At 35.5% G+C, this 15,587-nt stretch overlaps 1 protein-coding gene and 1 long non-coding RNA gene across 5 annotated transcripts; one reads left to right on the plus strand and one right to left on the minus strand.

Moving 5' to 3' along the window:
• The first annotated feature begins 1,797 nt into the window (after window positions 1–1,797).
• LOC135142485 (uncharacterized) lies at window positions 1,798–2,435 on the plus strand. Its single transcript, XR_010282545.1, has 3 exons — window positions 1,798–1,840; window positions 1,964–2,084; window positions 2,136–2,435. It is a non-coding gene; the product is annotated as an uncharacterized LOC135142485 (long non-coding RNA).
• Window positions 2,436–5,878: 3,443 nt separating this feature from the next.
• On the minus strand, window positions 5,879–10,761 carry LOC135142457 (uncharacterized). Of its 4 annotated transcripts, none has more exons than XM_064074159.1 (25): window positions 10,703–10,761; window positions 10,511–10,640; window positions 10,217–10,388; window positions 9,618–9,768; window positions 9,460–9,566; window positions 9,260–9,406; window positions 9,167–9,209; window positions 8,969–9,107; window positions 8,775–8,914; window positions 8,552–8,712; window positions 8,421–8,501; window positions 8,198–8,329; window positions 8,041–8,142; window positions 7,889–7,979; window positions 7,693–7,753; window positions 7,549–7,627; window positions 7,418–7,501; window positions 7,302–7,369; window positions 7,189–7,249; window positions 7,066–7,137; window positions 6,908–7,002; window positions 6,485–6,853; window positions 6,288–6,429; window positions 6,047–6,226; window positions 5,879–5,988 (listed from the first exon to the last, which is right to left on the minus strand). In XM_064074159.1, exons 1-25 carry the CDS (start codon window positions 10,750–10,752, stop codon window positions 5,978–5,980), a joined length of 2,868 nt encoding a protein of 955 aa, XP_063930229.1. In that variant the 5' UTR covers window positions 10,753–10,761; the 3' UTR covers window positions 5,879–5,977. The 4 variants fall into 4 exon arrangements, with proteins under 4 accessions (XP_063930229.1, XP_063930230.1, XP_063930228.1 ...); XM_064074160.1 differs by lacking the exon at window positions 5,879–5,988 and having other exon boundaries at window positions 6,006–6,226; window positions 6,485–6,655; window positions 6,710–6,853; XM_064074158.1 differs by lacking the exon at window positions 5,879–5,988 and having other exon boundaries at window positions 6,006–6,226; window positions 7,418–7,498.
• Window positions 10,762–15,587: the final 4,826 nt, after the last annotated feature.

A 15,587-nucleotide genomic window follows, 5' to 3' on the forward strand; every position in this document is an offset into this window, starting at 1 on the left:
TTATCACTACGTTAATATACAAAATAGTGTACTTAGTAATTAGCTTGCCTTGAAAGACTAGAATGGAACAATTATAATCAATGTGGATTACATAAAAAAGTGTGTAATCGTTAATAAAAAGATTTAATTAACCTTAAATGGTTACATATACAGGAGCTATATAACAATTTGAAAAGAACTAATCCGAACACAACTAGTGATTAAAGAAAAGATTGCGACATGGTATAAAATGGATGTAAAGAAAATCCTAAGATTAAAGAAACTCATAACAAACAAAACGTAAACAAGTATTTAAGATAAAGCTTATTCTAAGGTGCTTTCTATTAGTCTTATTAATACGGTATTATTAAAATGCTAAAAAAAATTAAACAGGCAATTCAACGCCACTATAAATACAAAAAGAGGCTTAATACAAAAGGATATATTAAAACGGCTTTTAACATAAATAATTTGATGGATGTGAAGTTTACCCTGAAGATGTCACGCTCAAAGAGCAAATAAATTATGCAAAACCGAAGGCTCTATAAAAAACGCTGTAAGTCTTGAGAAACTTCAGTAAAGTACTAAAATATTTAACACTGGGAATATCAACTAAGATCACAGAATTCAAGACGAAAAAGAAAAAATCTGAAGGGTAAGTACAAGTGATAGTATAAACTGTAAACCGTAAAAAACAGTCAAAGCTTAAATCCAGGAAGAAAAGAAAAAATACTAATCGATATAAAAAGCTTTAGATGTGAGGGAGATAATAACGGCAAAGAGGAAAGGAAAAACAAACAACGCTATCAAAAGGCTTCTAGCAACCAAATAAGCAATAAAAAAAAGAGCGTGTACTGCCAAGTATATATTTTTTACCTAGAATAGAACCTGGCTAAAAGTATGAACCCTTCTGCTTATAATTCATTAAAATATCTAAATAAATATGCCTTATAAATCAATAAAATCTTAATAAATGACTTCTCAATTTAATAAAATTGAGCACAAGGTAGTTAAAAATTTAATAACTGACACAATCTCAAGAAGGAATGTCTTTTAAGCTAGAAACAAAATGTACACAAACACTTCCATAGTAAACATAACCAACACTGCGGTAAAGCGCTTATTATCCTAACTAATTAATAATAAGTTATGTTACAGTAAAAGTAACTGACAGGTCAAAAAAGTTACTTAGTACAAAAGCTATCTATCATAAAGACACAATAAAAAACAAAATACGTAGACATAAACTTTACTTTAACGTATCTAATTATGGTTAAATTTAAACAAAATAATAAATTTTTTTTAAAAAAAATAAGTGGTACAGCGCAAGACAAAGGCTTCAGAAGTCTTAAACATGGTTTTAGGCGAGATCTATTCCATATTTTTAAATATATTTATTGGCAAAACGATAATAACCAAACCGCCCAAAAAAAATACTATATCTAAAATACTGAAAAAACAACATAGTATAATTAATCCTCTGGTTGCAGTTGTGTCAATAGAGTTAACTACATTATTTCTCACTAGTAAATCACTTCCAAAAATTTTGGTATGTAAAATGACATGCATCAAGGGCCATAAAGATAAAAAAAATTATTGCTGCTTTTAAAAAAAAATTATAGTAATCCTATTCACTAATAAGAGGGTCAACAAGCTTTAGTTGGCCTAATCGGTACTTCTATAAAGAAAAGGTACTATATAAAATATATATCAATTTTTTTAGTCAATTTCTGGCAACCAATAACAACGTTAAAAAAAAATTAATGAACATGTGAACTTCATTCTTCTTTGAAAGGAAGAAAATCAAGAATGACGCTTAAGCTCTGTAGTCGCTAAAACGTCTTGAAAGCCTTTCGATATGGTATCTTTCGCCTTTTTTCTTTCCGTTTACTTATATGCTGTTTTAATCTTTTTTTAATGATTTAATATTTGTAACAGTCAATTTTGCTCTTTTTTAAATTTTTTTGTTAAATTTTTTGTGTAGGTTTTTACTCGCTTTGTGCAAGTAGGCAGAGTTGCACTAATTGTAAATGGAATATACTCTGAAAAATTAGTTGCAATAATAAATATATTAGATGAAAAGCGTGTATTAGTTGAAGGCCCAGGTGGTTTGTTTTGCTTTTTCTATTTAAAATATTTTTTGGATTATTTAATAGGGGTAAGGCGCCATGTTACCCGTTTGAGTTCTCTTCAACTGACGGACTTTAATATTAAAATTGGTCATGATTCCAAATCTAAAGCAGTTAAAAAAGCCTTTGAAAGAGCTCGAATTTTTTGACAAGTGGAAGCAAACAAGTTGGGCGAAGAAACTTTTTCGACGAAAAGTTCGAGCTAACTTATCTGATTTCGACCGGTTTAAAGTCCGTGTTCTCCGTCGAAAACTAGCAGATAGCCTAAAACATAAGGAACCATTAAAAAAATGATTACTAGTTGCAGGGGGCGTAACCTTTATTAAAAATTATTAATTCGTTTTGCCTTTTTTTTTTGCAGTAACTCAGTTTATATTTCTTATTTTTTATTGTTTAGTTAACTTCGCTTTTTATGTCCTTTAAAGAGATGTGATTGAATATTATATAGTGCTATTAACTTCTAGCAAAGTTGTTATGGTTTTTGTTAGGCTGTGTTTTAGGTAAGCGTCTGGTTTAAATCTTTATAACGGTACAAATTTATGTCGTTCTTATCATTACTCTAGCTTAGAAGCAAAAAATTTACCTTTAATTTATACTTAGATCTCCTTTGTGTTTCTTGGAGATTTTTTTAAAAACTGTTTTTTCTCTGTTACTCTTAGTCGTTGTTTTAGTGGTCCCCTATAATTTTTAGAGTACGTTTTTACTTTTTATATATTTTTCTTTAAGTTTCAAGTTAAGTAAGCTAGATTGTTTTGATTTCTTAATTCCTTATTGCCCTGCATTAGTTAAAGCAGTAAGAACTTGTCAGTTTTTATTTTTTCCTTAAAAAAAGTTTTACCTTTGAAATACTAACTAGGCCCTTCAGAATTAGTGTTTACTTTTTAGCATGTATTTTAAAAGCGTTATAAGCGCTTGGCTACGTTACTCACTCGCTTCTAGTCAAATGTTAATTATAATAAATTTAATTGATAGCAGGAAGCTCTACGAAACTTTAAATAAGTTACCCCAACATAAAATTTCACTTGAGTAGGATACTTCACTAATAAGCTTAGCGCCAGCCATTGGGCTAATAGGGCGCATATTTATTAAAGGTACGACCCTAACTTTTTAATATATAAGCCTTTCTTGTTTTTGATAATAAATACTATTCTATATTTGGAGTACAATATATTAGGGAAAATGAGCAATTCATTAATGAGACAAAAGTTTTTTAGTCACTAATTTACGTTAAAAGATGGTGTCTGTTAAGTAAACTTTCTTATTGAATTCTATTTAGAAATTTATAGGTCAACTCTCCAGTGTTTTATAAAAGAAATGTATTGCAAATAATAAAATTTAGAATACTTAGAGCTCAACATTCGATCATATTAAATCCGCGAGAGTACAGCGCCCTTTCAAACCAGCAAATTATAATACAAAGTGGTGCACATGGTACCTCTATTTAGAACGGTTGTACTGCTCCTTCATATTCACCCGATAAATTAGTATGAACCACAATTCGGTACTTTTTCTCATCCCCAACAATATACAAATATTAAAGCAGTTTAAGCAACACGCCATTAGATAGTCATTACAAATTAGAAGAAACGCTCCCGCCCGCCTTAGACGTTCAGGCGAATGTCTATTATATTTGCGAATCACATAGACACTCCCTTAGACGATATTGTCAAAATCTTTAGCGCCAATTGATTACGGGCTAATTTTGTTATTTAGCTTAGTAACACAGTCTTTACTAATAAAAGCTGTGGAAACAAGTTCTGTCTACGTATTAGTTAATTAGTTAAGCAAAACGTTTACGAGTAATGTTTTCTTTCTTCTCCCATTAGCTTTTTCTTTTTATTTGATAATGAACTGAGGAAAATCTGTTTTTATCTCACTAAAAGGTGGATACCCAAGAGAAGAATGCATGCCGCCCTTATAAAGTTTTGCCTTACTTATTAAAAGGTACATTTTTTATTTTTGAATTCTTATAATTTTATACATAATAATAAATGTAACAAAAATAAGGCAAGGAGAGACTAAAAAAAATAGAACAAGAATTAAATCAGTACTTAACGCTTTCCTATAATATGAAAACTTTATAAACTGAAGTAAGGGTAATCGTGGTTCTTGGTACCTTTCAAAATTCCATTAACTTTGCACATTAATTGTTAACCGAAAAAAAATTGTGTTTAGGCTATCGTGTTTCTGTATAGACATGATTTCGTAGTCTTTTCTGAAGTAGTATGTCCAATCCAACAATTTTTTCTTTTTAACATGTTTGTAACATAATAAAAAGGAATATAAACTCACCTTATACGCTGATTCAAGCATCGCTCTTAATGCCAAATATTATTAAAAATTATTATATTAATATAAGTTAAGAATTTTATTAATAATCTTTTCTATTGTATGGTGCTTAACAGAGCTTTTACTTATGACAACGTATTTAGTTTCCCAGGGTGATTTGTTATTAGTTTCGTTATACAGGAAGACCATAAGATAAAAGCGCAATTAACAAATATAATTTAGATCAATGTGGTGTTATAAAATCGAAATTGAGCTTCAGCTTTACTTGAACATTAGCACTTAAAAAAGTCAACGAAGTAAAGAAGTAGATGTCCGTTTCGAGGGGGCAAGAAAGCATTATTTAGATATCGAGTTCAAATTTAGGCTTGTTCACGAGTTTTTAAGCTTTATTAAAAATAACTACAGTCTAATATCGAGAATAAACCAAAATCAAAATTTATTGCGTATCTTCAAGGACAGTTAAAGTGCCAAGAACGACCAGTCATAGCTCCTGGACGCTTTACAAATAGACCCGTAGCACAAAAGTACCTCTGAGCTCTAATCAAAATATGAATAAAAACATGTAGATACACAATTCAAGCGCCACTTGTATCGCATTATTTGAGAATATTAACGCAGTTTCTCCTAGCTTTGACTTTAGACTGACAAAAATTGTAATGCGAGGCCATCTACCGCGAATAATGAGTGGGGAGGCGTGTTCAACGCCCACCAGCCTTCACTTTCGGAACTCACGCACTCTGTAAGGAATTGCTGGTGAGTTGAACTGACCTTATATCCACCGGAGCAATGATAATAATCTTACTTTCAGCTTACTAAGTCGTTTCCTAATGATGGCTTAAAGAATATTATAGTATGATCTCTTTTTCTGTCCAGCATGCAACTGTAGGCCAATAATAATAAAAAAAGAATCCCTAGAAGGGTATGAAACATATGTAAAATAGATATAGTTAACGAAAGCTAAAAGTAAACGAGGTTTGACGTATTTTATTTGATTTTAATTAGTATTAACAACAAGTAAAATAGGTCCCCCCGCGCAACCTAAAGCAGCATTCGAAAATGCTCTTTTATGTTTGCTGCAGACACTTAGATGCTTCCAATTAATTTAATCTTTACGTATAATTTCTGGTGTTAATGCGTCTTGCTATGCCTAGAGAAGTAGTTAAAAGTGCAAACACTGTATTAACAGCAGAGTTGATAAACAATTTTTATCGTCACCACTTCGGCAAAAAAAATTTCAACATAGTCGTAAGGGCTAAATTCTTAAAATAAAAATTAGAAGAAAACGCTCGCGCACTATTTAAATTACTATGTGAAGAAACAATAAAAGGAGAGCTCTATTTTGGACTTCAAAGCAATATGAGAGAAAAAGAGCGTAACTGCAAACTAGTCGTCCGTCTTGAATGCAAGCTTTGTCTAGCAAGCATATTGCTGGTAGATTGCTAAGTTTACTTATAGGGTGAAAAAGAATCCTGCTGTAGTACGACAGATCTCTGTGCGACCTAAATATCATAATTCACAGTATTTTTATTATAGATGCGAGGAGATAGATTCATTGTCCAGGCTTCCTAAAGAACCGTAGCTCAGCTCAATCCTGTTAGCACGTAACACGTAACACGGTAATTCTTAAGACGGTAGAAACCCCACTAAACCTTTCTTCACACAAGCCACGTGGTCCATAATGACAGCGTCTACCCCCAAAAGCTGCTGCAATCTCACGTTGGAGACGTTGTTGTTTTCGTCTCCCCACGTGATCAGAGCAAGATTGAGCGATTTTACAATGCCGACGAGCTCGGGGCATTCGAGTATAGGTTCGCCCTTGGAAACAATGCCTTCGAGGTAATAATAGGCTCAATACAGTTAAAGGGGAGCTCTGAGCCGGAGAGTGTCTACCTCTAAGGTTATTGGACTTGGCGAATCGGACGGCGCCCTGAAGTGAATTGCAACGAATGTCCAAATGATTTTCGGAGCCCGCTGATGTTAGCAAGTAAACAGGATAGCGGCTTTGTTTTCTGGCAAAGACGGAACAAACATCCTACGTTCATAAAAAGAGAGTGCCGCAGACTAAAAAAAGGAGGGGAAAGCGGTACTGGATGGAAACTGGAGAACAGGATCTTTCTGCCTTTAGCATTTGCAAACACACAAGCCAACACTTTCTCACCGTAGTCGTCCAGGTCCACCATGGGGATACCCTCGCGCTCAGCCTCGTCCTCTAGTGGCACCTTCAGCTCAATGTTGAAGCCAATGTTCGTGGGCGTGTTCTGCCATCCTGATCGTTGCGCCCAAATTAAGAAGTACAGGTAAAAATGAGAAACCAGCAGGCCCATCTTTAGGGAAGGGAAAGAGTCGTTGATCTTCAAAGCCTCGTGCTCGAGCAGGCTGTGTTCGCTTCGGCTGCGAGAGAGCGTCTTGGGCTGCGGAGTCGTGATTTTGTTGTCTTTCAGCGCTAAAAATTCTATCTTGAAAACCATATGGGCACTCGAATTTAGGATGGCGACGAAGCAAATTGTTACGAGGGTAAGCCTACTGAGAGGAAGATTGAAGCCAGTTTCACTCACGGTGTAGTCGTGATAGATGATTGGTATTTTGTCCTTGGTGAGCTGGACATCTACATGCCGAGAAAAAGGTAAAGGAAGAGGGACAAGAAAGAAAACAAAGGACACAAGGAGACCTAACTCCACATACTCAGCACCCCGCTGATTGGCCGTAACAAAACTCAAGACCGTGTTTTCGCTGATATTCACTGCGCAACAATTACTTGTAGCCTCCTAGTTATACGTTGAAATAAACATACTTGTATTCAGCAAAGCCGTTTTATTGGACCCGGAGCCACGATGACCAATCAGCGGAAAGTTCTTACAGAGAATAATTCGGAACGTTTAAGTAGAATAGTAACTCAGGGCGAACCTCATAAGTAGATGAGCGAAAGTCAGAAGACATTGACTCGTGGAAAAATGGCGTTATCAACAAGAGCGCTGTTGGGCTACATTAATGAATTGAATATGACTCAGGGCGTCATGTACTGTAGTGAAACTTTCCAACGGGTTTGAAGTCGTTTCCAATAACAAACACAGATATATTGGGGATGTAGTGGCTCTGCTTATCTACTTTGTGAATATTGGAGACAGCGAAAGCGTGCACCAAGCAGGTGTACCGGGAGGCATGATCCAGCACCTTCCCACGCAGTCCATGCTGTCCCGGTCAATAATCTCGACTACCACGTTGAACGCCTCCTGGCTCCACCGAGGGAAAAGAGCAACCATGAGATCAACGAGGGCACACAAGCACTCTGTCTAACGTGCACAGACACGAGGCAATCGACTGTAAGCGGGTCCTCAAGCGGCAAGTTGAATTTCGAACTGCGTTAAAGTGGCGATTCAGTGTTGTAAAACAAAAAAAGCTAAGTGCGGCAAAGGGAGAGCCCCCGGTGTTCGAGAGTCAGTATATCTCTATTTTCTAGCTTGTAAAGACTTTTATATAATACACGCGGAGACCACATCTCCCCGTTGCATCTAATCTGCGCCCTCAGCGAATGGGCATCGGAAAGCCGATACAAATCGAAGGCGGGGGCTTCTGTATGCTGTCCTGAAGTATAATAATGCTCAGCGTCCTCCGCGCTTATAAGGCAAATCAACCGAAAAGCAACCGACAATAAGCTGCAGGCACTTCTCATCTTTTTTTAAAACGTGAACGGACCGATGACTGCCGGTATCAGAAAAGTGCTCTTTTTTTGGCGTACACTGAATGTCTTAATGTCATAAATCTGATAAGTAGAGTGAAGGAGATTGTAAAAGTGAAGGTACCCTGTAAATCGCTGTAGCTACACTCCCGGGAAACAAAAGGTTTGAGTAGTCTTGCAACAGAGCTTTTGTTTCGGTAAACAGCGTATGCATAAGCAGTAAGATTTTGATTATCTGGTATGCCTGTGTCGCAGACTGGAATAAGAAGTATTAATGTATCGTGCCTGTCCAAAAATTAAAGCAGGGCACCCACAAGTCAGCCACAGATAAAGAACGAAGTACATACAGTGCTCCAAGAGGAGCTGAACGCAGTCGGCATGGCCCATCCTAGCAGCCACAATAAGAGGGGTTCGCCCATTTTTCAAATCTGAAGGAGAGAATTGAAACCAGCCCGCAGACGCAGTTAAAGAAGGTTACTTTTTCTATTAATTTCAATTCCTGTTTGGATCAGCAGAGAGGAACAAGCGACGGTGCCCGCCTTGCATGCAAAGTGGAGGGCATTTTCGCCGGAGGAAGACAAGGTATTCACATCCGCATTACTTTTAAGAAGACTTTGGAGAACTCTGTCCTTCCCTAAACTGCAGCCAGTCGTTAAATGGAATGCCAGAGAGGAAGGGAGGAGCTAAACGCGCTGCTCTACCGGGAGGCAACAAAGATCGGCAGTTCCTCGTGGAGGCCATGGCAAACGCGGTTGACGTCGGTCTTATTAATTAATATATCGAGTATGTTATGCATTTCCAGCGTGATCGCATAGTAAAGAGCCGTCTTCATTTCATTATCCTGCGCGGAAGTCAAAAGTAAACAGGTTAGCACTAGAAGCGCCCACTAAAGTACCATCAGATGCAGGTCAACGTTGGATTCGTGCACTAACAACAATACAACTTCCGGATGATTATTTAAAACAGCGCATAGAAGAGGTGACTGACCGCGAAAGTCTCTACAGTTGACTTCAATGTTTTTCGATAGCAAATATCTGCTTATTACAACGGCAAATTGACATATTTGCCCGACACTTCCACTTTGAAAGTATACCTTACTAGGTGCAGAAAACCCCCGGTACAGGCGTGATGAAGGCCTAAATAAAAAGTATGTTACACAGTGTAATACAACGCGAGCGGAAATGACCTGTTTGTTTTGAAACGGGGTCTCTACAATCCACCTTCACACCGAGAGATTCCACTAAGTGAGTGACGCAGGCAACTGCATTGAGTTGACAAGCCCTTAAAAAAGTGCCTTCCAGGCTGGACTGCTTGAGAGAAAGCTCGTTAGTGCCTGTGCAGCGCAGTGAAGTTAAGAAGCGACGCGAAAGCGGTAAGGATACGAACACATGGCCAAGAGGACAGGGTCGTTCTTGGTGAGGGCTTGCTCAACGCATTTGCCCTCGGGATTGCGCTCAAGGTCGAGTAGCTTCAAACCTGCTGCAGCCGCAAGACTGAAGGTGACAGTTAAAACACTGGAAAAGTTTATGAGACGGAGTAATAACCTTTCTATTATCTCGGAGATCTGCTTGCATTCGGACTGAAATAGATTCTTTGTGCTGAACACTTTATAACGTGGTAACATATTTGAAAAAAAACTGAAGGAGAGGTTCGAGTGCATCCGTTTGTCATACTTTTTTAAGATTTTGTTTAAACCTAGAGGAATAAATTTAGTAAATAAACAGCTAAAGAAACCACATAGCGTAAAAAAAGTTGATACTTATAATTTATTACCTAAAGTTAGTAGAATAAAAAATGTTAGAGAAACTACACATGTGAAGCGCAAGTCATAGTAGCTTATAAAAACTTAAAGAATCATCGAAAGCTTTATTATAACAGAAGTTCCCGGGAACTTACCAACCAAGCAACCGCTTTAAACTTGGCTTTACAGCGAATAACAGTTTTAAAAAGGGAGAAGCATGTTTTTAACAAAAAAGAATATTAGGATATTATCATTAAAATAGCTCCGTAAATTTATATATAGTGCGCTTGAAAAGACTTTTACAGAATTTATTCAGAAAAAAATAAAGCAGGGGATTGGCCTCAGTCAACAAACCGAAACGTAATTATTAAAACATAACGAAAAGCCAAGCAAAATAAAAACCAGCATAGTTTAGATCCAAAAATTCTTCCAAGTGAATAAAATTGGAGCGAATATAGCATAGTTCTTGTAAAAGCGTTTCTGTTTCTTCGGCTTTACAATCAAAGACTTGTTGGACAGCTGTTTTTAGTCTTTTTTGGGTGATTATTTTCTGAGAAGTAAAAAAATCCAGAACCTGACAGTGTGGTATGTGAATTTTAGTAGGGTATAGAATTTATTATTTTACTAAGTATAACTTAAATGGAAACAGTGTTCAGTAACAAAAAGAAAGTGTAAAAGAAAAAAAACTAATATAACCCTCTCAAGCTCTTGACATAGCAAGTAAAAAAATTCTTCTTCTGAATCTTCTAAGCTTTTGCTACCATCCCCAACAGAAAAAGTCTGACTTTGAAGCTCCTGTTTCAATTTTTTGTAGTTTATGTATTTTCTAAAAAAATTGAAAATTTTTTTTAAAAATAAGGAGGAAATATACTTAAAATAAATTACTACCCGGCCCAACCTTCCCTATATTCGTTTTTTAACCTCTTTCCAAACTTCATAATATTCCGCGACTGGCACTCCCGCGCGCTATTCAAGTCGGCTACTAATATCAGGCGAAATTAACCCCGCCCCTTGGTAGTTGAGCATAAAAATCGATAAGACAAGTGCTCCCGTTGCATTCTTGCGCTTCTATGACAAGCTTCAGCTAATTCAACTTAAACCTTTGCATGTTATTTATACGAAGTAAAGCTCTCGTTACTATCTCCTTGGTATAATTAGTTGTTTTAGTACTGAATTACTAAAGATGAGTGATACTCGGTATTTATCACATGAGCAAATCACAAAACTTAAACACTCACACCATGATCCGAGTCGAGGCAGGTAGGAATTAACCCTTTTGTGATAGTGCATTAGTTAATTGCGCAAGTAACAGCTAGGAAAAATTCTTTAGAGAAACAATAATTTCAACTTAAATTTTTTTAATTTTTTTTTACTATAAACCTCCTAACAGATAATTAATATTTTTTGATAAGGTTATTGTTAAATTAAACCACCTATCATGGCAAATTTTATATAGTTTTGTTTAAATAATGAGCGATATAGAAGTCTATGGGCTTTGAAAAAATAAAAAGTACATTCTCTTCTATCCTTATTTTTTGTATATATACTATATATTTTATTTTTATTAAGAAAAAGCTATAGTGCCTTTGCTTCATTACTAGCGCTTGTTGTTTCAAACTACACTTCGAATTTTGGTATACCAGCCCTAGAAAGGTAACCTTTCACTGGATATAGCTTTATAAATAAAAGTGGTCACCTCCAATTTTTACACTTACTATAAGTATTCCGCACATATTTATATTTACAAGGAGTTAAATAACAGCGTCATTAATATTTTTGTCTAGGAAAGAATACTTAATAACTAATTTAGCGAAGGTTTCATTTGATATAAAAGCGCTGACTACGATGAAATGGAGTAAATGTATAATACTATCTATACATCAGATAAAAGGCACCTTATATAGCTAAACTGAAGTCTTCAAAGCGCTAAGGGAAACCTATAACTTTATTTAAGAGGGGAAACTTAGTTCTATGACAAAATGGTCTTAAAATTTTTCTTTCATCCAGTTTTAAATAAACCTTCAAAAATCATATGACATTGGAAGTAAAGAAAAAGCAACTTCTTTTGTAAAATACCAAACAGTATTGTACAAGCCCATACTCGCAGAAGACGATAAGGATTCGTAAATTAATGTATTGAGATGGGTTTTTATAAAAAGAGGAGTGTAACTCAAAAACTCAATATACATAAAAACAAAAGAAAACATAATAACAACACATTAACAAAAAACTAAAAAACATGATATAATAACACAACTTAAAACACATTTGTACATAAAGAAATAATTTTAATTTCTCGTAAAGGTGCTGGGCAAAAGTTGACGTGATTGTGTTTACCCTCACACGTGGTACATATTGGACCTTATTGACCAATAAAAGATAAAAAAAAATACTTTATTGAAAGGGGAACAGCAGTACAGAGGCCAACCCTGAGGATCAAACCAAAAGACTCTTCCTGACCCTTGAGAAGGGCTTATATACATTTGAAAAATGATTCTTTAATTTTAGATGTTCGCTACCTTTACCTGCTGTCGGCAGTTTATAACAATACCAAACGCACCCTAAACTACGCACGTTGGAAAACTAGTTAAACGCATATTGCCATATAGAACCCAATTATTAGGTAGTAGCATATTTCTGTAATCAGTTAATTTTGAAATGGTAACATGGAAATGTAGAACTTGAACGATAACATCAGATCCTTTGGACCTTATCGAAATTTTTAATAATATTTCATTATTTCAGTATTATAAGTGGTATCAACTGTCAAGCAAACCTTTTAAAACCCTATAAAAAGGTATATAATTAAAATTGGCACAACATATTTATAGAGAAAACTTGAAATTTCATCTAATATATAACTAAAACCTTTTTTGATTTTAATACCATTATAGCTTTCTTACAAACAAAAAAAAATAAACAAAAACTGCTTATTGAAATAAACAATACTCAATTAAATTCATTAGTACAATTCGGGCAAATAGCATTACGATGTTCAGCGCATATCGCTTATTTACAAATGACTCATCTCCCTCTACTTTTTCTGTCTTTGCAACTAGGACAAGTACATTTTCACCTAAATCATCTTTCGTTATACATATCAGTGATTTCGGAAGATTTGAGGTATACTATTATCCCCTTCGAATAAGCGGTTATACAAGCGGCGCTAAAGCCAAACTTTTTAAAAATTGCGTCGTGGTATGAATTTGATATTTGGTTTTATTTCAAGAGTAAGAGTATTTTCTCTTAAAATTGTGTAAGTGTTTATGTCGGCTCCATCAATCACACCTTAAAATAAACTCAGCGGCCAAGAACTCGTTTTTCTCGCAGTGGTCTTTGTACGACAAAGTTGACCATATGTATCCATCCCCTCCTATAGTGATTGTATAAAAAAAATAAAACAACTTCCGGTATTTGCTACTGTTCCTTCGTTATGCTCTTTCTTAATAGAGGTACTACATTCTTTTTCTTTTATAAAGAAAACGAAACTTTATTGCGATCATAGGCACAATTTAAAACTGACTGTCGAGGTTTGCTTATCAAAAAGTTTAAGGTATAACCGGTTTGTTTTTTTAAAATAATCCCCATTATAGGGTTTTTATCAAAAAAATATTTTCTAACAGCTGGAAAAACAGAACCAGGAGCCCACGGTCACATTACTATACGGGCCATACAACGACTCACATTATTTGAGAATACATCGTGGCGTTGACTTTGGACCTGCTAAACGTAGTTTTATTTTTTTTGTCCCGTTGTAGTTTTTGACACAAATAACACTGGTATTTATTACTTTCGTTAACATCATTATTTCTATTTTTAAGTTGTTCTCCAGCCTCTTTTCGTCTCCAAGTTCGAAACCGTCAGCTTCGCTATTGATTCCAACAAACCCATCTGCCTCGTCACATGCTTTTGGATAACGGCGTCTTCACAACCTTTATCTTCAATTTCCATTTTCAGGTTTTTATCTTCCAAGTCAGTCTCACCTTCATCGTGCTTACATGCTAGCCCTTCTGGTTCAAGTGCTGTTAAAGTATTTTCCTATTGCTAAAATGAGTATAACACTAACAGTATCATCGGATCAAACTTAAATCATCACTAGTAACTCACCTTCAGTTTAAAAAGAAAATAGTTCGCAGCAAGAAGTCACCAACAGTAGTTATGAAGCTACTGAAGTGCACGTGCTGAAGCGGCCATTTTATCACTTGAAACAGCGCATGCGACTTACTCTTGGAGCGTTCGCGGCCCAGTGTTACCGTTGTAAGGCTAAAATATCTGCACAAAATAGTGGCATATATAAAATCGACATATCCATCCTATTTAAAATTTAGTCACCTATCATTGCGGATTTAAAATTTGAATAATTGAGAAAAACTATTTATTGTCTAACAGATACTTTTTTAAATTAATTGCTTCACTATGTACGGTATATACATAATAAAACACAGGGCGAGAGCTCCTCCCTGCTGGGTGAGGAGCTCATAATCGGGGAGGTCTGGCTGGCAGTGCTGGTCGGTGTCTCCAGGTTACCTTGGGTCTTGTGCCTAAGGCAGGCTCTCCCAATGGTGGTTTTTAGCGGTTTCTCGACACACGAGACCAAAGGTGGGACTCTGGGCAGGATATTTTCCGCTTTTCCAATCCTTCGGGACAGTAATCACAGTTCTATAAAGAGCGCACACAGGTTGCAACTCGTGCCCCAGCCCCTTCAGAAGAGGGAAATTTAGATTAAGCGACTTAATGTCTCTTACAAAGATCGGCTCGGCCGTAGTATGCCGTTGCCTGAAAAAAAACACGGAGTGGCTTGTCCATTTTTGGTCTTTCTGCTCTTTCTTTCCTTCTTTCTTTTTGGATTTTTACCGCATCTTTAGTGTTTTGGTTTTACGTTGGTTTAGAGGGCCAGCGGACGTTATAGTTGATGTTAATAAATAGCTTAGTAGTCTAGAGTACAAAAACTAGTAAATATTTTAAACACATAACCACAAATGAACCTAATTTAAAAACCTTATAAGCTATTATTTTTAGAGAAAAACATAAATTTAATCTTTGAGCATGATATAAATTAACTAAGTAATTTTATGTGCATTCAGTTACATGGAACCAAGATAAACGTATTTTATTCAAATAATCTACTTAATTTAAGCAAAGGTACATAGATGAAAATGATTTTCATCCCTTGTAAGGTATTATAGTAAAGTAACTCTTGTTTTTCTTGTTTTCGCCTTTTCTGTTGTTGGTAGTACTAAACCCTACACCCAGTCTTTCTCATCCTTATCTCCTGATTGCAGTCGTAGAATAGTTTAATGAACCTGTTACGCCCTGTATCAATTATATTGTGAGAGGTACTTCAAGTCAACTTGAGGGTCACGAATGGGTGTTCTAAGTGACAAAGAGTATTAAATTAAGATGGAAAACTGGTCAAAAATTAAAATTTAATTTTTTTTTTCATGCTTTGTTTTTTATGTTTACTATATACATAAACATCACTTGCTTTACATAAACTCTGACACCTTATATGTATAAGTGCTTTATTTTACATATGTTTATTCAGTACATATACGTCCTCATGTATATAAATTTTAAAGGGATGTAACCCCAAGTCCAGTCACAAATAAAAGTAGTGAAAGGCATTATAAAAGACCTTAATACCAAGAAAGCAGCTGGATGGAATAACATTTCGAACGAAACCGCATAACTGTTAAAAGGACTTGGTTTCTGCAAATAACTAGTGTAATAATTTTTTTACTTTCTTTAGCGCCGTGGTAGCAAGTCCCCCTTA

The sequence above is a fragment of the Zophobas morio genome, unplaced genomic scaffold (genome assembly GCF_036711695.1).
Source record: "Zophobas morio isolate AGI-343-1 ecotype UQ-CSIRO unplaced genomic scaffold, CSIRO_AGI_Zmor_V1 ptg000047l, whole genome shotgun sequence".
NCBI classification, from domain to species: Eukaryota; Metazoa; Arthropoda; class Insecta; order Coleoptera; family Tenebrionidae; genus Zophobas; species Zophobas morio.